General features: G+C 41.1%; 2 protein-coding genes, 1 long non-coding RNA gene and 1 pseudogene across 3 annotated transcripts; 1 reads left to right on the top strand and 3 right to left on the bottom strand.

Moving 5' to 3' along the window:
• Nucleotides 1-1,606: 1,606 nt before the first annotated feature.
• On the bottom strand, nucleotides 1,607-9,034 carry LOC120443418 (annotated as a pseudogene).
• Nucleotides 9,035-10,938: 1,904 nt separating this feature from the next.
• Nucleotides 10,939-12,047, top strand: LOC120443365. The gene is made up of 2 exons (XR_005615387.1): nucleotides 10,939-11,327; nucleotides 11,573-12,047. It is a non-coding gene; the product is annotated as an uncharacterized LOC120443365 (long non-coding RNA).
• A 3,451-nt stretch (nucleotides 12,048-15,498) lies between these two features.
• vent (ventral expressed homeobox) lies at nucleotides 15,499-16,684 on the bottom strand. The gene is made up of 3 exons (XM_031726324.2): nucleotides 16,473-16,684; nucleotides 16,164-16,363; nucleotides 15,499-15,926 (listed from the first exon to the last, which is right to left on the bottom strand). The coding sequence occupies exons 1-3, from the start codon at nucleotides 16,624-16,626 to the stop codon at nucleotides 15,690-15,692; spliced, it is 591 nt and encodes a 196-aa protein (XP_031582184.1). The 5' UTR covers nucleotides 16,627-16,684; the 3' UTR covers nucleotides 15,499-15,689.
• A 1,462-nt stretch (nucleotides 16,685-18,146) lies between these two features.
• vox (ventral homeobox) lies at nucleotides 18,147-19,404 on the bottom strand. The gene is made up of 3 exons (XM_031726323.2): nucleotides 19,005-19,404; nucleotides 18,684-18,919; nucleotides 18,147-18,566 (listed from the first exon to the last, which is right to left on the bottom strand). The coding sequence occupies exons 1-3, from the start codon at nucleotides 19,270-19,272 to the stop codon at nucleotides 18,312-18,314; spliced, it is 759 nt and encodes a 252-aa protein (XP_031582183.1). The 5' UTR covers nucleotides 19,273-19,404; the 3' UTR covers nucleotides 18,147-18,311.
• Nucleotides 19,405-21,042: the final 1,638 nt, after the last annotated feature.

The raw sequence follows: 21,042 nt of genomic DNA, 5'->3' as shown, positions 1-21,042 counted from the left end.
AAGCAGCCATGCAATATGATGGGTACATATTTTATCAGGGTGTGGAGCCCAAAGCTTAATGTAGTTTTTAGGTGATTTTAATTTGAACTTATGTTTTTGACTCTGAGAAAAGCTGTCATTTTTTGCCAGCTGTATTAGGGATCTCCCTCCAGCACTGGTTGTCAGTGACTGTGGGTCTTTAATCATCTCTGAATACACAGACAAGGTGCTGCAGCTGAAGCAGAACAACAAAACCATCCTGAAGGACAGGTGGAGTTCGTGTGATCACTGGTCTGCTGACCTGGGGAGCTGGTTTTGTGGGCTGATTAGCTCATTAGGAGAAATCCCTGAATGAGAGCCTGATTTTAGTTAGCAAAAATCACAAATAATTTCTTTGTTTACTTTTTGTTATGATGATTAGCATAAAAATCTTTTTGCTTCCACTGCTCACCAGATTCACTCTTTTTTATCCTGGTGAGTTTTTCTTCGCCTCCCTCCTTTAACTAAGGTTCATTGAGTTTAAAGTTTACCTGGCACATATGAATCCACATAGATGGAAAACATATATGAAAATGCTACATGAGTTACAGCTCAAGTCAACAGATAATACATTTGTTTAAATTTAGCCTAAAAGTTCATGTGTCCTCTGCTGAACTGTTAAACACCCGCCTAACCTGAATAAAGACATCGTTCTATTCTGAGGAATAACAAAGCATCCTCCCGCTCCTCCTTCACAGAGTCTTGTTTAGATTGGAGAGACAAGCGTGCTCAGCGGGGCCTGGGCCCTCATCAGCATTGCTGAACAGCAGGTTGGAGTGGGGTGGGGGTGGTGGTGGTTGGGGCGTGTACTAGGCCAGCCACACTGGGAGCGACCTGGGGACTCGCAGCCTTTTGAAGTGGTAATGTCCCCGGACTCATGGGAGGGCCGCCAAATTGAAATGTCTTTTGACAACGGCAGACAGCCACTGTTGTCATCTGATTGAGCCACCTTCAGGGAGAGAGAAAGAGAGGAAGACAGGCAGGAAGAGACTGGGAGAGAAAAGTGCAAGTCACAAGGACACAAAGAGGACGTCATTTCAAATTGATAGTTGAATTTAATTTCACAGGAATCACTGTTATTGGTGGCAGTGAGCCCAAAGGTATCACAGTGGTGACATGAAGCATTATCAGTGTCCTGTCAAACTTTTTTAATTGTATCATTTTCACTTATGTAAAATGTCCAGCTTTTTACAGTAATTTTTCCAGGAGAAATGGGGGAATGAATGGCTCATGAATGGAGAGAACAAAAGGAAGAAGAAGCCTCCACCAAACAGAGCTCATGTTTAAGGTTCTGCTCTCTCTGTCAGCAACCGTGTCAGAGCCAATAAACAGCCAGAGAGGGAGAGAGAGAGTGAGAGAGAGAGAGGAGATGGTTTGTGGTAGGCAGCGTTATCTCCAGCCTTGAACGGCATTAGCTTATGAATTAGGAATCGTGGAGGGAAAAAAAAGCTAGCAGTCAAACAGCGTCTGGTTTCCATTACCTGCTACAAACAAACACCTGCAGAGGCAATTTACAAAACATAGAAGCAGTAAAATTAAGCAGGAGACACATATTTAAATGTCAGATTAGGGTCTGCAGTGAAAATGTTCACAGCCAGGGCTCAGAAGTGCATTTTGCCTCCTGCTCATTCTTATCCTTGACCATTCCTTCCCTCCCCTCTTCATCAACTTCCTCCTCCTCCTCCTCCTCCTCCTCCTCCTGTCAGGCACAAACACACCTATGCAGAACAGAAGAGAAGAGCTGGCGTGGAGAACTTTTGCCCATGGATGCTTGAACTCACAAGCCCCCTATTGGGAACCAGGTGGCTTCATGGTGCCCCAACTCCCGGGAGGATCTGGTTGCAGTGCTTGTCTCTCCACCCCGTGGCCTTATTCTGTCAGTCCCTGCTCCTGATGCAGATTGGGCCCCATTTGGGGGGGGCACTAAGTCCCCCCACCCTCCCTGTCCCCATCTGTTTCACTGTGTCTCCAGCATCATGCACCAAAGCACAACACAGGGAAATGATGGGAGGAGAAGTTAAAATTCACTAACTGTTGAGAGATGCAAAGGAAGAGGGAGTATCAGCCTCACGAAAATCACACATTTTCAGACCGAAGCAGATTTTTATAGTAACAGCAGTGTTAGCATGGGCTTCGCTACTGAACGCATTCCGACCTTGAACAAGTGTGCTTCAACACAGACATCACTGTGAATTAATTCAGCATGGTGCTACTTAATTATAACAAAGCTTCTGGGCTTTAACCAAAAACAAGGCAAGCAAGTGTTTGTCCAGGAGAGTGTATGAGGTTATTACACTCGTTTTGAAGTTGACAGGTAACAGGAGACGTCCAGCAAGTATCTGTATCCTGGCTGAAAAAAAGTCTCAGATATTTAATTTTTAAATCATTTTTTTAATGTTTTGCTGCTAGTAAAGCAAATCCTGTTGTGTAAAAGTTAGATAATCCCCTTTTGTAATAGGGTTGAATTTTTGCATAAAATAGGGTTGAATTGACTTTAGTTACCACAATGACTTTATTTGTTTCACTTCATTTTTTTTTTCAAAAGAATTCCTCTTAAAAAAAATGTGTGTTAGTTTTATTTTTTTGTTTTGCAGTTATTGATCTAAAAAAAATTTGCCGGCTTCCTCATCCTTGTACTGGGGGGAAAGGTGACCAAATTGTCGGTAACTAGAACAACAGACATTTCCTTTGCTTTTGATTTAATTAAATTTTGTTTTGTTCAAACAAAATATTTTTTTTCCTTTAAAGATTGGGTTTTCTTTTAATCAGCATTTGCAGTAAACTCACACACTCGCAGTTAGAGAGGAAAATTGTTTTCTTAATGGCTGTTTTTATGATTATATTTAGCAGAAATGTGTAAGTTTAGTAAAAAGGGGATTTTAAGTGGGGTTTGTTATTTGTAGATATTCAATCTGTAACCATAAATATATTAGACTGGTTTGCTGGTGACTCTGTGGTGTAGGACTGCGAGGAGACACATACCCAGTCAAAGGGCATCACAAGCCCAAGTGATTGTGAAGGTTACCTCGTGAAGGGACTCAGATCCACAGTTGGTGCGGTGACCTCTTGGGAAGGGAGCAGCTGAAAGATGGTCTTCATTCTGTTTAAAAAAAAACTTTTTTGTTTTAAATTTCATCAGAATCAGAATTAGAATACTGGAGAAGAAAAAACAAGAAGAATGTTTTCCAATGTAAAAATATCTAAACACCTATAAATACTTCACAGCCTTTTCAGTTTTATTCCTCTCAATGTTTTATATATCTTTTTCTCCTTCCATTGGCATGCTTTTGTCACATTATACAGTATTTTTCATCTGTTTTGTGTTAATATCCTTGACTACAGGGCCAAATTACAGAGAACATTTTCCCAAAGCTAAAAATGATGTATTGAAAATAAAAGAAAGACAGAGAAAAGAAAAAAGTAGCATAGCCCAAGGCTAACTCTGAACTAATTCTGACAAATGACATAACAACACACACACACACAAGAGGAACGAATGTCTCTAAAATTGCACTTTTAGAACAATATTGTGAAGTGAGTCATGAGATGGTAATGAGTTTTCAGCGAGTGCAGTAACCTGAAAATAAACTGAAATGAGCACTCTGTCGATTTTATTTGTCCAAAGAAATCCTGAGTCTGACTGACAAGCTATCAGAATTACTGGGCGGCTCAGAGAAGCGTCTCAACTCTGATGCTGATGTGTACCGCACTGATCTTTTATACTAATGGACTTTTTCTTATATATATTGCTACACTCTGTTGCATTCTCCCAGTAAAATGTTCCTGTAACTTTTGAATTCTTCCAACAGGCAAACATCTGCTGGAGTTTCCAGTCAGCCATGCTTTTTTTGATTGAAAAAGGAGCCTTAATGTGCCCAGAGTTGATGGGATATCATATCTACTTAATATATTTGAAATGTACACTTTTTTTTGTTTCGGTGAAGCTATAGTCTCACTTTATCAGATGAATCTCTTACAATGCTGACTTAGTGGTTGTGCAAATTTAAAAGTCAGGGGTTCTCCAAAATCAGCTGGACTCTGGATTCTCCCTAGTTGGTGTCTGACCTGAACTGTGCATCTTTGCTGATTTGATGAAAGCCCAAAAGAGCTTTCTTTACGTGTGTGTGTTTCATTTCTTTCCCTTCTGGCTTAGAAGGAGTCTTTTCTGCCCAGTGTTGCAGGGTCCTGATTACCCCAAGTTTGTGTTCCACAGGGTGGTGGGAATCAAAGAGTGGGTACTGGTCCATGTGTGTGGGCTTCCAGTAAACTTCAGTGTTAAGGTTTCCATTTCCCTCAATGTGCACAGCTCAGTCCAGAAACAGCAAACTATTATCCTTTGTGTCTCCCCAGGTGAATTTATGTTTCTATCCTCTGAGTTGATGTGAACAGTGAAGGCTTCTACTTCTTGGGTTTTGATTTTGATGTGAAATCCTTGTATCCACGTATCTGTACCAGTGGCTAGGTGCTGTCCCTTTAAAAGAGCCAAGACCTTTACTTTCCACTTCCTCCATGTAAAGGTTGGCCACAATAGGTGACACCTGGGAGCCAATGGCACATCCATGTTTTTTGTCTGTAGAAACCCTCTTTGCATTTAAAATATGTGGTGGTAAGGCAGCCTCAGCTGTAGGTATGCAAGTGGAGAGTGACACCACATCAAAGGACACTATGGATCCAGTGTAAGTCTCTGGACCTTGTTGGGGAAGTCGGTGGGGGTTTTGATGTGATGTGGTGTGTTCCCCACAAGGGGCAGTAGCATGGTGGCGAGGTGCTTGGAAATGTTGTAGGTGGCTGACTTTATACTGCTTACAATGGGTATGAATGGGGCTCCTTCTTTGCAGTTCTTTGGAACACCATACATATAGAGTATAGCATCCCCTGGGCAGATGGTGGTATCCAGGGCGGTCAGTGATTTTATCCTTTACAAGCTGTTGTAGGTAACTGATAACTTTCTTTTTGTAGATGCTTGTGGGGTCTCGTTTTAAGGCTTCATAGGTATAGTTGTCACTGAGGAGAGTAGTCATTTTTGTGTAATAATCTGTTGTGTTTAGAACATCAGTGCACCTCTCCTTGACAGCTGGTAATATGGTGATGTTTTGGTCTTTGCTCAGGGAAGCGACGGCCTTCTTTTCTTGTATTGTGAGGTTAGACAGAGGAATGTTTGCATTGGAGAGGGTAGTTAAAACGTTTTTATACTCATTATGTTCATTATGATGGCTGTTCTATTAATCACTCATCCCTTTATTTTAGCAACGTAAAAGCAGACTCTTCCCCCTCACCAAATAAAAGAAAAAAAAAATACAGTCAAAGTCTGCAGGCTTATGTGAGCCTATAATGATGGAGTGAAATCTAACGTATTTTCTTTCTTTCACAATCACTGTTCAAACATAACTTTGAAAAGGAAATAGAAGAATGGAGTTTCTCCTTCCCTATTAAATAGCTGGAAGTTAGACAAGCCTAAGTCACTCCATAATACTGCTCTTGCCTCAGAAAGCACAGTCTACCTAGGATGTAACAAGGGGAAGTATTTCTTGTTTTTCCACAAAATTAGCATGAAATTAAGTGGGAATTACAATTACTTAGGCATTACTAAAAATTACTTACAGAATGGTTTGTGTCTCCTTCTCTGTAAACTACCCAAAGATGTGCAATGTTTAATTTACTCATGCAACATCTACAATTACTGACAAACTACTTAAAATCAAAACTATTTCTTTATGTCTTGTAAAAACTTGACTTGTATTCTTGTTCCTACCTTTAAGTTTATGATTGCTTCTAATAAATAACTTAATACACATGTAATATATTTAAATAAAATTACATTGTAATTCAATATAATGACAGGGGAATTAGGCCCTCAGTCACAGATCCTGTTATAAAGTAATCACTTGAATCTTGCTTAAAGACAACTTTCCTATCTGACTAGAGACACCTGACTAAAGCCTGATAATAGCTTATTTTATGATGCACATGCTTACAGTAGTGTACATCTAGAAGTAATTTGCATTTTTTTCCTACAAATACATAAAAACTGCACAGTAGGTAGTATTTTCGAGACAAGCACTGTGTTTACAGAGTGCACCTAACCTCTGTTTTCTCCTAATGAACGTGACGGATTTCCCAAATTGCCAATTTAAGCTTAAAGACAACTACAGGTGTTTGTTGTGTTGTGATTCTGGAAACATCATACTCTCACCCTGTCAAAGTGTCAAAATGTAAAACCTCGTTTCGCCTTCTGAGAGAACCCGCTCCTGCTCCGTGGCAGATGTGTTTAGATGAACAAGCAGCTTTTGTTGCCTTTTTTCTGCAGAGTGAGACATTTCTGCTTAACTCTGCAAATTCGCTCTTCTCAAACGGAACACTCTGCAAGAAGGGGGAAAAAAGAAGACGAAGAAAACAAGAGTGGATTTTAAAAGCCGCATGTTAAAGTACACCCAATTAAAAGCATGCAGGCCCTCGTGAGACATGGTGGAAATGAGTTTGACATGTTGATGTAGAGGGAACTGCTGGAATATAGAGTACACTTGTTTGCCTTGTTTGAAAAGCCTTGTGTGTTTTTTTTTAAAGTAGAGGATCTTGTACCTTAAATCACTGCAAGTAAAGCACATATTGATAAGAGAAACTGATAACTGCATATTTGACAATCGGAGCACTAATACTCCACAGCCCATCCGACCTTGACTGAATGCTGTTGTGGTTATCTCACAAAAAACAGACAAAAGGGCTGAGCTACCAGCACCACTCAGTTCACCTCAGAGCAGTATGACTCCTTGCACTTTATATACTGTAACCCTTACCTATACGATATTTACTTTAAAACAAATAGACACTATTACATTATATACTAACAGTGACCTCAGACTGCTGCCAGTCAAGGTTTGAGACTGCTGCCACCAAGTGGTGGTGTGGAGGATGAATGTGTTTGACCAGTTAGAAACTGTTTCAGAACTTGTATGTGGCTAAAACATCCATCCATCCTTTCATTCTCTTCCACTTATCCTTAACCCTTGTATTATGTTGAAAAAAAATCACATTGATTATGTTGCGGGTCAAAATGACCCGCACTGTGTAAATCCACTCAGAATGGTCAAAAAACTGCAATAAAACAATAGCAACTTTATTTTCCATTAGAAAAACATTTAGAACACAGACATACAACACAGTTTGAATTACCATAACTCTTTTTAAGAACAATTTAGTAAAAGTTTTCCCTTCTTTACAAACACATTTCTTTTTAACTTGCCCGATTTTTTCAGTTTTTCAGTGTTCAACATTTTCAATTTTGTCCACATGATGGACAGAATGTAACTGTGTGCTTTCTGCAGATGTACTTTTGCATTTCTCACAAACAGTGCTTGTTTTAATGTCTTCTCGTGAGGGACAGACCTGGCATCTTTTCCGTTTCTTTATACCTGGTTCCACTGAACCCACTGCAGATTGGTTGGATGGTGCACACTTGACCTTTTCAATGACAGCTGCTGCTGCTGGGGATCGAGCTGGTCTGACTCGCATCTGGATCTTGGGAGTGACAAGACTTTTTCCCAGTTCTTCCAGGAAAAGGCGACGTCGGTACAATTTACCCGCATTCCAATGTTGGTTGATTTCAGTCCACAGGACATAGGCATTGTAAGCAGACACATCCAAAATATTGTAGAAAATTACCAAGGGCCAACGAGCTGTCTTGCGCTGGCAGCTGTATGTCGCTGTGACTTTGTCAAGATTGTCTACTCCTCCTTTGGTGGAGTTGTAGTCTAGGATCATTTGTGGTTTTTTGTCATCTCTTGTGCTCAGAGATGCATCTGTGTGCATTGTGCTCATGACAAGAACATTCTTGTTTTTCTTTGGGCAGTATGAAACAACTGTTGCTTTCTCAGTGAAAACAAATAATGAGGAATGCAGAGATCTTCCCTGCATCTTCAAAATTTCACTGGGAAGTTCTGGCTTATTTCTTCTGATTGTTCCCAACATAGTCAGCTTTCTCTTCTGAAGTTCCTCTCCAAGCCAGTAGGATGTAAAGAAATTGTCACAGGTGATGTTATGCCCTTGCAGCCCTTCACTCATCTGCAGCACCACACGCATCCCCTGATTCTTCTCAGATGCTCCTCCAGGTAGCTTTCCAGTGTACACTTGCATATTCCATGCATAGCTAGATTTTGCATCACAGGCTGCCCATATTTTGATGCCATACTTGGCCGACTTGTTGGGCATATACTGTCGGAAAGGACAGCGACCCCTGAATGGGACAAGGCGCTCATCAACAGTAACGTGGGGACCAGGGTTGTACAACAAAGGTAGAATTTCCACCCATTTATCCCATACATCTCTGATTGCAGCAAGTTTGTCTCTTTCACGTTGACCAGCTCTGGTTTCACGGTTGTCAAATCTGATCACACGAGATATCTTGAGAAATGTCTCCAAAGACATTGTTGCTCGAAAGATTGGCCTTCCATTCTCTTCATTCCATAGACTTGCAGTTGCTTCTCCCTTGGACCTGTATGCTCCAGCTAATATCAGAATTCCAATATAAGCATGCAAGTCAGTCTGATCCAGTGGCTTCCACTTCTCTTGAAATACACGCCTCCCTTCCAGGTTAGTCATGTCCAGTATGATCCTTTCTATTGAGGGATATGAAGAGTTGAAATGCTGATTGAATATCATCAACTCGTGTGATGGCAAATCTTGTAGGACCAGGAGTCATTTTGATGACATTAGAAGATGACAGCCTGCCTTGACTTCGGTGTGGTGATAATGACCATTTTATATTACCATCTTTAGATGTCCATGTGTCCTCTGTGGATGATGATTGCTGCATTCCTTGGTTTTCATTTGATGTAGAGATGGCGGCACACTCTCCCTCAGAATCCTCCTCCTCGTCTGAAAATTGGCAGTCTGGATCATCAATAACATTGTCCTCGGCCTCTGAAAGATCCTCAGTCTCTAAAACATCTTCTTCTTCATCACTATCCCAGTTGAAAAGTGGTGATGAAGCTTCTTCAGTCGTCAACCTCCTGGAGCTCATTTTTGGTGTGTTGAAATGACATGAGAACAGTGACAAGAATAGGGGAGAGAAAGTGTCTTGCATACACACCTGGGTCTGAATGTATATTCAGAAGCAGTCAAAACAAAGTACATCAAAGGGAAATGTTTATTTTGGATCTGAACAACTTTTTACTTAGATAAAAGTGTGCGGTTGAAAATGAACCACAACATCATCTTTGTATACAAACACTGCAGAGACATTCCAGGACCAGGACACATCAAAGTGTCCATATTTTACACACCAGTTCATGACCCCAGATAAGGAAAAATCATAAGGTTTCATGAAGAAAAAGAAAGGATGACCAGTAAACTGGAATGGGTCAAATTGACCATTAACATAATAAGAAGGTTAAAAGTAATGAGAAACAACTTTATTAAGTGACAAAAAAAGTGAAAAAGGTCACTTAATAAAGTTGTTTCTCATTACTTTTAAGTGTTGCTGGAGTCTCTGCGTAGTTAGGTCCTTATCTTCTCCATGCACCTTGGAAGTAGGTAAAGTTGTGACAGAAATATTTGTTGCTTCCACTTATCCTTATCAGGGTCATGGGTGGGGTGCAGCCTGTCCAAGCCACTATAGGGTTAGAGGTGGGGTACACCCTGGACGGGTCGTCAGTCTGTTTTCTTGTGGCAAAAACATATTAGAACATAATATCTGCACAGTTCAAGTAAAGACAATCAAAATGTTTTTGTTGTTTTTGTTTTTTGTGAACAACAGTTTACAAAACACCAAATATCATTGATCTGTTTTTCTTAACTGCTTATCCTACTAGGCCCTATCTGTGCTGGGGCAGGGTACAGCCTGAAAAGGGTCATCAGCCAATCACAGAGTCAACACAGAGATACAGATAATCATTCAAACTCTCACCCAAACTTATGGTGAGTTTAGAATCTAACTGCTATATCTCTGGACCGAAGAACAAACCCATTGAAAGCTTCGCTTCACTCCAGGAGCTGTGACGCAACAGTGCTAACCAAATGCCCCACCATGCACCCGTTTTCATCAGAAAAAGCCATTGATTTATTGTTGTATTGATGTATTTCTTAATGATTTATCTATGTTCATTTTGGTGAATATAGATTCCTCAGCTGCTACCAAGAAAACAAGAAGCAAAGTAATTGGTTAGTCTCAATCAAATGTCCAGACCTTTGATGTGCACGGCACTGTGGACTCATTAACTTCTCATGACATCAAATTTATACAACTTAAATACATAAAATATAAAGAGAAAGAGAGAGAGAGAGAAAAAGAATCCTCTCCACATCAGAACATAGCTGATGATTTGAAGACGTGATTCAGAGCCATGAAAGAAAAAGAGTGGATTTAACGCTGCAACATAAATGACTCCTGTAGCTATGGAGCATATCAGCTTCCTCAAACACTGAGTTGGGTCAATGCACATTTATGCTCTATTAAAAATGTCATACACACACAACAAGGCTGAGACTCAACACTGAGATGTATGATGCTTCTAAGTAACTTTCAGTGCTCATTAGCGGCATTTTTGCCAGACTTTTTTTTTTTTTTTTTACAGCTACATCGGGATGTGAAATGACCTCAGCTGGTCCAGGGTGCTCATTTAAAGATAGATCTTCCTTTACCAAAGCGTGTGATATACGACTGCTGCCCACAAGCGCTGCAAACACAGTGGTTCAGAGAAAAGAGAGCAGTTTCATCTTCAGCCCGGTGCACCGGCCTTGACATGCCATAACACTCCCTCAGCTACACACCACACAACCTGTGTGTGTGCGTCAGCGTCTCACTTCAGCACACCCTGAGAGTCCTTGTCTAGAGACCTTGAGTTCTAAAAAGCGCGGGGGCCTCTCTTCTGGGAGAGGGAAAGAGAACGAAAAAAAAAAAAACCCTGAACAGATAAGAAACTTTTCCACCATCAGGAACAGGGCGTCCTGAATATTTCCCTTCTTCCGTGAGCTGCTTCTGACGTCCACAGTTTGTGTCAGATAGGAGATAATAACTGTAACAAGTTCACTAGTAGCTGAAAGATTTGGAGCAAAACAAGACAAAGTATTTTTGCAGAAGAATCCAACCTTTGTATGCCACCGTACTGTAGAATTTGTTTTTTTTTTTCTCAGTGTCTACAGGCATCTTCCCAGATGTGTCGCCATGGCTTGAAACCAAAGAGGGAGGAGAAGTGCTGAGTGAGCACGCACAACAGCTACTCTGTCTTTGTTAAACATCTTCAAGGTCCCTGTGGAGGGATAAATGGCCAACAGGAGGTGCTTTCCTGGGAGACACGCATGGAGATCTATACGGGGTAAGTCCTCTTCACGCCTTCCACGCATTTTATAAACTTAATCCTTTAATTAAAACTATATCTTGGCAACTATAAAGCGCTTAAATGACTGCTGTATGTGCATTTTATTTTGATTTTACAGTATTTTTAATACCTGGAAGTAATGCAATTTCAGCCAGTCAGACAGGAGAAGAATGTAAGAGTCATTTCTTGTGTTGTGCATGCAGTCATGCATCTCTATGCCTTTTGTCATCCCTGCCCTACAGGTTCCAGTGTCCAGAATCGGGGCAGCGGGGCTTGTTGCACTCGCTGTTCCTTTTTCCTATGCACATACTTCTTTGAGATTTAACTTTAAAGAGGCATAAGGCATGGGAAAATGGGGCTGCAGAGGTATTCCACCAGACAGACAGCCATTTCATCATCTACTCCGCATGACAGCTGACCTCAAATTGTGCATTTGCACACTCACTCACTCACACTCTCACACACACACACATACGTTGGAATTCCAGCCTGTCTGGGATTTACAGAGAAAATCTGCAAAGTACAGACTGTGATACACTGGATGCAGGTATTTTTATGCCCCTCTGATTATAATTGATTTATTTATCAAAGCTCAAATTTGATCTTTATCATTTTTTTTTAATATCTGTTTTATTGCATTTATGTGACATTATTGTTCATGTCTGTTTGCCTCTGAGTATTTGCTGAATAAAGAAAGTTGGGCCATTAAATACTGGATTTAAGTATTTGTATGCAGTTTAAGTTTTTGTGGTATTGGACACTTAATCATACAGTATAGACTTTTACATAATAATAACTAGTCATGTTTTTTGCAGCACAAATGATATGAGAAATAGTGCTCATAAAATCTCAGTATTGCTGATTTAATGCGATAAAAGAGGATCTTTTTTGTGCTTTTTATAAATCTTTCTATCATTTTCTTTGCTTTTTAAAAGTTACATTTTCACTCTTCAAAACATTTAAAAGGTAGCAAAAAAAGCAAAATAGCATTTCTCTGGTTGAGGTGGAACTTGTTTTGACTATAAATACAATTAGGTGGTGTAGTGCAGTGGTTCACAGGCCCACTAAAAGGGTCATAAAAATCAAAGGGGCCGTAAAATAATTAACAGTCTGGTCTTTAACAATATACCTGCCAAGTCTGAGATAGATCAAATGAGCAGGGAGAAAGAGAAGACACTCATACAGGGATTTCCTCAGAGACATCAGAAAGTGAATATTTTAATAAAATCATCTGAAGGATTTTGATGGAGGAGGGTTGCTCTTTACTATAGCTATAACTATAGTGCTTTTTATTACTTTTTGTAAGAGGTCACAAACCAAACAAGGCTGAAAAAAAAACTGTATGTAAAGTGTCATTTGACTAAGTGGTAACAGAATAGTTTTAGTGCTCCCAGGCATTGATTATTCCAAATGATATTCTGTCACTGCATGTATTGATGCTGGCAGCAGAAAGAACTGTCTAATGTGTCAATCAAAAATCTCCTATAGGCGCTCGCCGCAGTGGAGATCTGTAGAATGTGAAGGCCACAACATTTAACTCATACTAATCAAACTGCTGAACGGCCCTTCTTAATCAGTGGATGGAAGCATCATCTGGAAGAGAGTTTGTCCATCAGAGAGAAATGTTTGCTCATAGCGTAACGGCACTGAATTGATTCGCTGTAGTGCTGCCCTGTAAAGTGCTGGAGCTCGTGGAGCAGGACCATGCCATCTAAATGCCACCCACAGCATCACACAGACACTTCACTGTAAATGTAGTGAACTTTAAAAGGCAAAAAAATATGATTTCTAGGGGTTGGTGCCATTCATAAGAGTCATGACATAATTAAGCATATAAGAGGGGTTTTTTTAAAATATGTGCATCAAACGTTTTTGCTTTTATTTTGAAATGTGTTAAGCTGTGAAGCACTGTTATAATGATAGGTTTCACCTCCTTGGGGTCTCAAACTTAAAGCAAATTAAATGAAACATTCTGACCTTTTTTTAAAACTTGACTAAAAATAATAATAATTATGAACCCTTGGTATTTTTCAAAGGGGTTACAAACCAGAAAGGTTGTTAACTACTGAGCTCACATTTTTAAATCTTGTGTCAAGCACATTTCATTAGTAAAAAGTTGTTCTTTTAGTGTAAAAGTAACTGTTTCTTGTGTAGGTTTAGGGAAGCGGGCAAAATTAGCTAGAGTCCTTGAATAAATGTATTAATAGGACTCCTATCAGTCTATCTGCAGCCACTCTTGACACCTCTTCACCTACTCACTCACCTTTTTCTAAAGGTATCAGGGAAAAACTCATTGTCATTTAATTCACCACATCTTTGTCCTCTCACAATAGATCATTGATTGATGTTGATGTCACAGCTAGGAACCATCCCAGCTAATGCTGCAGACTGAGGCTTTCCTCTGTCTGGAGGACTAAACAGAGGCACAGCATAAATAGATATATGGTCCAGTAAGCCTTTAAATGAATGTGTCCTTCTCATTATTCTAGTTACTGATGCTTGCAGGTCTAATCATCTCTTTTTTCATAATTGTGCCTCCTGGTGGGAAATGACAGCATTTATTTTCTTTGGAGATTGTGTGCGCTGGCTTTAGGCCCTGCCAAATAACTCAGAAAATCCTGTGTGCTGCTCAATGTAGAGCCAGCCAAAAATCCACATACATCACGTGTCTGATCACCAGGAGTTTCTTTTAAATATGAAGAGTAGATTCTAGAGTTCAGATGTTAGATTATAGATTAGAGTTTACCAGAAAACATCTCAAAGAGTTCAGGTCAGGAGAGATTAACGTCCCATCGTTAGCAAAGTATAGAGAAAAAAATGGACGTGGCCCATGATTGGAAGCACACCATCTGTTGAACATGGTGGACTCATTGTTATGACATAGGGCCGCCACCGGTGTTTATTCTCAAGGGCTATAATCTCTGCTCAGATACAAGCAAATACTGCAAAACTAATCAGACAGCAGTAAATGGATAAAAACCCAAAGCATACTGCAAAAGCAACTAACGATTTTCTTAATGCAAAGAAATATTTGATATTCTCCAACAATTAAGTCAGTCACCTGATCTCAGTCCAACAGAACATGCTTTTTAGTTACTGAAGACAAAACTGAAGCCACAGAAACCCAACAGCTGCAGTAGAGGCCTATAGCCGAGCATATGAAGGAAGGAAACACAGCATTTAGTGAACTCCATGGACATGGAAGCTCAAAGTCTGCACTTCAATCACATTTTGATTGCCTGATTTCAAATCCACTGTGGTGCTGTACAGAGGCCAAACTACAAAAAACTGTGCCCCTGTCCAAATACTTATGGACCTAACTGTATTTAGCTGGAGCCAACTAATGACTTTAAGGTGAGCCAATATACACCTTTGGCAGACTCAATGGCGCCTTCCCTCTGTCTTTCAAGTAAGTGCGAACAGCTGAATGGTTATACAATAGATCTCAATGAAGCTCAATGATCTCGCGGTTAGATCCGCTCTGATATCCCTTTGAACAAGTAAAATCTACAACCAGCGGAGGACAGGCTCAGCATGGAGCAATGCCAGCGGCAAAAACAGGGGACAACAACTTCACATCGTTGCATTTACATGACGGAGAAGACAGACGGGCCTGTCACTGTTGTTACATGATTCATGCCGCTACATGTTCTGTATCGACGGGGATGTTAGAAAACTGCCCAGCTGCTTGTCAAGGCTGGGAAACCAGAAGGAGAGAAGGGGAGTGAGAGAGGGCACTGATAGAAACACTGCAGTATGATGAGGAGAGGCGCACTGAACTGCACACGTTGTTCCTGTTGCAATAAATGGCAACACACAGGATCCGACTGTGAGACCTTCAACCATTTTGTTCCCCCTAATATTGTGTCCTTTTAATCCAAACTGAAAACAACAGCTTCTACACGACACACTGTCTCACTCCTCCCCCCAAAATCGTCATCTGTCTTCTCATTTACAAACTTTTATTCATAATTTTACATTCTCCTAAAATGTTACATAAACTTGCCCGAAATATATGTGACTTTTAAGGTCGTGGTTTGTGTGTTTTACTTCTTTACGTGTGCGCACGTAAAATGATGAACTATGAATCCGAAGTGCAAAACAGAAAAAAACGCCGATCCCAAGCAGTTTAAAGACTTTAATTCTGCTTTATTTTTTCCATAAACCATAAAAACTTGCAGCAAGTTCATTTCCATTATTTAAATGATACATACAACATCAAAACATACCCAGTGCAGTGCTTCAGACATAATAAAAGCAATTATATTCACAACTTTTAAAATCTCTCTTTTAGAGAGAGCAATGAGGGGAGGAATATCTAGATTCTAGACAGGAATTTGGGGGATAATTTGGGGGAGCTCAGAAGTAGTTTGACGGCGGCAGGAGAACAGGGTGGGAGGCGTGATGGTGCAGAGGTGCGGGGAGCGGCTGCAGTTGCGGGTAGAAGCCGCAGCTGGCGGGGAGCTGTCCGGTGAGGAAGGGGTGCTGAAACAGCATCGGGGGCAGAAGAGAAGTCTGCACTGTCAGAAACTCCGTCCTTCTGTCCTGGACCTCCCTTTTCAGTTTCATCCTCCTGTTCTGGAACCACGTTTTCACCTGTGAGATGCAAAAAAGCCCATAAGGAACTATCCTCTACGCACAAACACAAAGCAAAGGGACTCTTCATATAGTGTATTTATGATGTTTATGTAGTCTTTGAAACAGATTTACCTTGAATTACATCGGGTAAATAGATGGCAACATAGTAATAAGTCTTTGTCATTTGTTGAGAGCTTTTGGAAAGCTTTGCAGTGCCACTGAGGAGGCCTTGGGGAAAGCATACATGTAACCTACTTGGGTTTCAGAAAGGTTCAGCTCCTCGGCGATTTTCCTCCGCTGCGTGGCACCCAGGTATTTCTGCTTGCTGAAAGTATGCTCCAGTTTGCTAACTTGTTCGGATGTGAACTTGGTCCTGAGTCTCCTCTGCTGGGTGGCCTCCCCTTCGCTGTCATCTCCCACTTCGCTCTCGGACCCTGAAGAGTTGTCGCAACTGTCTGGAGGGAAAAAGGTGAGAAGTTGAATTAATTTAGTCAAAAATCAATACGCACACAAAGGCCCTATCGATGGCAGCTCTTAAAACAAAAGGTTTATCAGTGAACTTACTGGTTGGCGATGTTGCAGAGTATCGACTTCTTGATTCCTTTGTAAATTCCACCATTTCACTGAGATATCTCGAATGAAGCGCGGCATCCTTTGTCCGTGGAGTCATCTCCTCGTAATAACTCCTGGCAAGGCACTCAACAGAAAAGTTAGCCATGGTGGATAGAAGCAGCGGTTGAAGCAGTATGTGTTTGTATGGATGGCTCTTGGCCGCTATATAGGAGGGGCACACGTCTTTGTTTGCATATGCAAAGCGGTCTCACCGGAACAATGGGGACTTGATGGCGGTTGTAATTGAGGTTAATAGAGGCAGGATTCTACTTTTTCTCAGGTCGTGCTGGGATGCCCTGGCGCCACTGAGTCTGACTCTCATTTACCTGGCATTTCAAACTGAACGATGTCTGCATAAAGAGAATCATGTCTGTATCCGCCACTAAATGCGAAGGGAATAACTATAAATGTGGGATGTGTGACTTGTTTAACATCCGTCGGTCAAGAAGAAAAATCCATACAGTTATGCAATGTTTCCCAGATATATATTTTATATAATTTATCGTCTCAAGAGGTCATTTTGACACTGTTAACCTTTATTATGACCACCATCAACTTATAAATATATATATATAAGTATTCAGTTTGTTATATTTTTTCAGGTAATCGAGGGTGTAGGTGGCTCTTTAGCATTGAGCAAACTGGTGATGATGCCTTTGTCAGGGTGGGACCGGGTGAGTGTGTGTGTGTGACCGCAGTCAGAGAACATCGACAGAAAGTGAGAAAGTTTCTTTGATCTTTGTTGACTGAGATGTTTGCCTCGGGCCAGCTTGAAACCTCACACAGCAGGGATCCTGCAGGTTGTTGTTTTGCAGGTTTGCCCAGCTTAATTCAAAACATTTGAGCATTTATAGCACGTCCATATCAAACAGTGAATTCCCTCATTCTTACACAACATGAGTTATTAATTTAAATGTCAAAAAGAGAAGAAAAAAAACTGTCGTAAGTTTAAGAGTTTAAACAGGAGCCCTCGACCCCCTCATTTAATTATCTCAGACTAGTTTCGAATCGAGCTCACTATCTCCAGATGTCATCACACAATCAGGTTTTAACCTCCAGGCTTCAGACTTCACATCAGTGATCAGATCCCTTGGCCATACAAAGCTCCAGACTCTCTGGAGCCAGGTCGGTGCCGCTGTGGTAAGTGTAAACTCTTCAATGAGAGGCCTAATTAGGACTAATTGTTAACCATGATCTCCCCGTTAGCTGGCGTTTGAAGTGCAGTAGTGGGGACAAACATGTTCAATCTTTAATAACAGAGGAGGGAGAAAATCAGAAAGTATGAATGGGGGCTCTTTTGTTATAAATTTGATCTTTGTAGCAACAAAAAAAGAAAGAAAAGTGACGTCATTTAGGGTTTCCAGGACGTGTTGAAGAATCCTGATTTAATCTATTGTTGTTTGTGTATATAGCCAAATCAGAGGAGATCCAGTGTTGTGATGTGACCTTTAGCCCCCTTTTGTCATTGATTTCTTCCAGACCCGCCCTCCTTTATGATGAAAGACAGGATGAGCTATTTATGTGGAACTAATCCTGCAATAAAGATCGTATCATCAGCTCAATGCTTATAATCTGGACAGAGACAGAAAAAACAAAGAAGTCAGCTGCTGAAGCTTAAGGGATAAAATTTATTAAATAAATAGATGTTTCTTTAATTGCATACAAAATGTTTTAATTATATACAATATTTAAAATCACACAAATATAAAAAACAAACAAACAAAAAAAACCTCTTTGATTACACATCTTCGGCTCATTTGGGCAAAGAGAAGTCTCTAAAGTGACAGTTCCTCAGTAGAAATGTGGGTGGTGTATCATTGTTCGATGAGGGTAGTGAGGAGGTATGTGCTGATGGGGGAGCAGCTGCGGGACAGGTAATGGGTAAAAGGGATGGCCCGTAGCAGAGTAATGGGGTAGATGTCCGGCCATGCTGTGGTACTGAACCGGAGGCAGAGGCTGAAAAATGACCGGCGGGACTTGGGGAGTGAGATAGTCCTGGACTTCCCGTTTCAGCTTCATCCTTCGGTTCTGAAACCAGGTCCTCACCTGAGACAAGAAAAAAACAAAAACAGTTCGGTCAGCATCCGCAGCACTGCGCAATTTGGAGATGTCTGCGTCTTCATGAACCCAAATGTCAATAAAGAGTTTGCTGGCGCGTCTCACCTGAGTTTCTGTGAGATTCAGCTTCTGTGCCGTCTTCTCTCTCTCCCCTGCGTCCAAATATTTCTGCTTGATGAATATCCGTTCCAGTTTCTTGACCTGCTCGGGCGAAAACTTTGTGCGCACTCGGCGTTGGGGTCCAGCGTCTTTTCTCCCCTCGTTCCCCTCATCCATGGAGAGTCTATCCGAGGAAACCGGGTCGCTCTCATACCCGCAGAGGTACTCGCTGACGTCACAAACTAAAAGAAGGAAAACTGTTACAAACTCCTCTTCTGCGTAAAGCTCGACTCTGTGGTTTAAAATCAGGAGATCTTGGGTACTTACTCGGTGTGGTGCAGTTTGATGAATCCAGTGGCGAGCACAGTGTTGAGTCCTCGGCCCCGCAGCTCTCCGCTGGCCCCACGTGTTCGAAGCGTTTAACTGCTTTGGACTTTATCTGCAGGTAACCTTTGCCAAAGGGTGGCGGGCTTGGCTGCACCATGCAGGGAATGTGAGGTTTGGAGGTAAGGGTCGTGTCCATGTCAGCACAGTGCCCCTGAATGGTATTGTGATGGTTCTGGGCCAGCCAGTCCACAGAAAAGTATTTCACCATGTTCACAGTGGAGCTGTGACATGTAAATCCGCCAAGTGTCAGAGGGTCTGTGCCGGCCACGGTCGGCTTTTATAGGAGGGTCAGCCCTCGCTCGTATTTGCATATGTAGGGACCCTTGTTAATGCCTGTTCGATTCCAATGATTGTGGGATAATGAGACTTTACCTATCCTGTGAGTGTGTCATGACCTGGCGCCGTCTAGTCTGTGGAAACTTTTGAGTCCGTGCATTTCTCTGAACTGAAAGTGAAATTAGGACCCTCACTCAAAATTATATTTCTGCATTTACTACTTGTATAAATATAGTTGCTTACATGGATGATATTTTGTTAATATTTCAGCTGAAAAAAAAAACCATTAAAGGAGCCATATTGCTTCTAACAGGTATTTTGGTGCTAAATCAGGTTGCTGCTGTATGCATATAGCAGACTGAGCTACAGCTCAGTTTTCCTTTTAGATAATACCATTAGATTCATTAAGTAAGGATTCACAGTGTATGAGCTTTAGCTTTAGCAACTTTTCCTTTGGGTGATTAAACATTGTTACATTTTGTAACCCTTTTTTATTACTTTTACAGCACATGGCATCTGAAGTTGCCCAATTCTCTTTAAATTACGACAGTTAACCCAAACCGCTTCCCACTTTAGTGATAATTATATTACGCACATTATAATTATTCTGCACTCAATTATATTTCGATACTGATATTTGTGTAAGTGGGCCTTTATTACTTTCAGTTAAGTAGTTTCTGAAGAAAATGAAAACACGAATATAAGGTAATAAAAATTGAAACACTGTTAAAACAAATTGTGTACATTTTCAGTTATACTTAGTAGCTGTTTCTGGCAAATTTTACGCACAAAACATAAAGAGTTATGGTGCTTTGTTAAGGAGGAAAAGTCTATTTGCTCAATTTCTCACGACAGTTCCATTTGATATCACAGTCTGGGCCTCTGAGCTCCCTGCTTATCCAGTTTTCTAACAAGATGGAAGCGTAAACAATAATTCCCTAAGAGACGTCTGATAGTAACCAGGCAGAAAGCAACATTTAACAAACAAGATGGTGTGGGCAGCACCTAAATTTGGGGAGCCATTTCTAACGCTCTCATCACATTTGAGCCTGTAACCCTCAAGCTCCCACTGCAATCAGATGGAGAACACAATGGTCTCCAGTGGTTTCATATTGACATGTGTTTGATACCCCGGCCAGCGCTGGCGCCAGTTACCCAAGAACCAGCGTTTGGCACAGGCACTTCAAACATTACAGATCAAAGGCATTACAGTAGCAACACAATTAAGGCCGATTGTCGCCTCGTTCACATGCAAATATGCCAAAACAAGCTGCGAGGAAGCCGTGGAGAGGGCAAACAAGCCCAGAGAAAAGATTTCAACTGATCCTCACACATAGATATTAAATATAAAAAAAGAAATACTTCTAAAGGATGCTTACGATCCAAACGCTTTCCAATAGGATAAGCTTTTACTCGCTGGTGTAGTCTACTATCTAGTAGCTGAAGAATGACAGGCCTGCATCATGTCAGCTAGGTGCCAAATAACCAGACAGACAGCTTTCCGAGAGAAAGCGCCTAACCTGTGGAACTGGCTCTCTGCTGAGATATCTCCACAGGCAGCAGCTCGGTGACAATGCCGCTAAACTGATCGTTTAGTTATATAACAAAGCAGATAAGAGGCTGGTCCTAGTTGTCTCCTTTATCGGCAATCTGTCGTTGTGAAGGCAGGAGTCCATTCAGTCTTTGGGGTCTCTTTATCTCC

Source organism: Oreochromis aureus, linkage group 13, assembly GCF_013358895.1.
Source record: "Oreochromis aureus strain Israel breed Guangdong linkage group 13, ZZ_aureus, whole genome shotgun sequence".
Taxonomy (NCBI): Eukaryota; Metazoa; Chordata; class Actinopteri; order Cichliformes; family Cichlidae; genus Oreochromis; species Oreochromis aureus.
The sequence above is the reverse complement of the archived record's forward strand: the minus strand, read 5'-3'. Positions and strand labels throughout refer to the sequence as shown.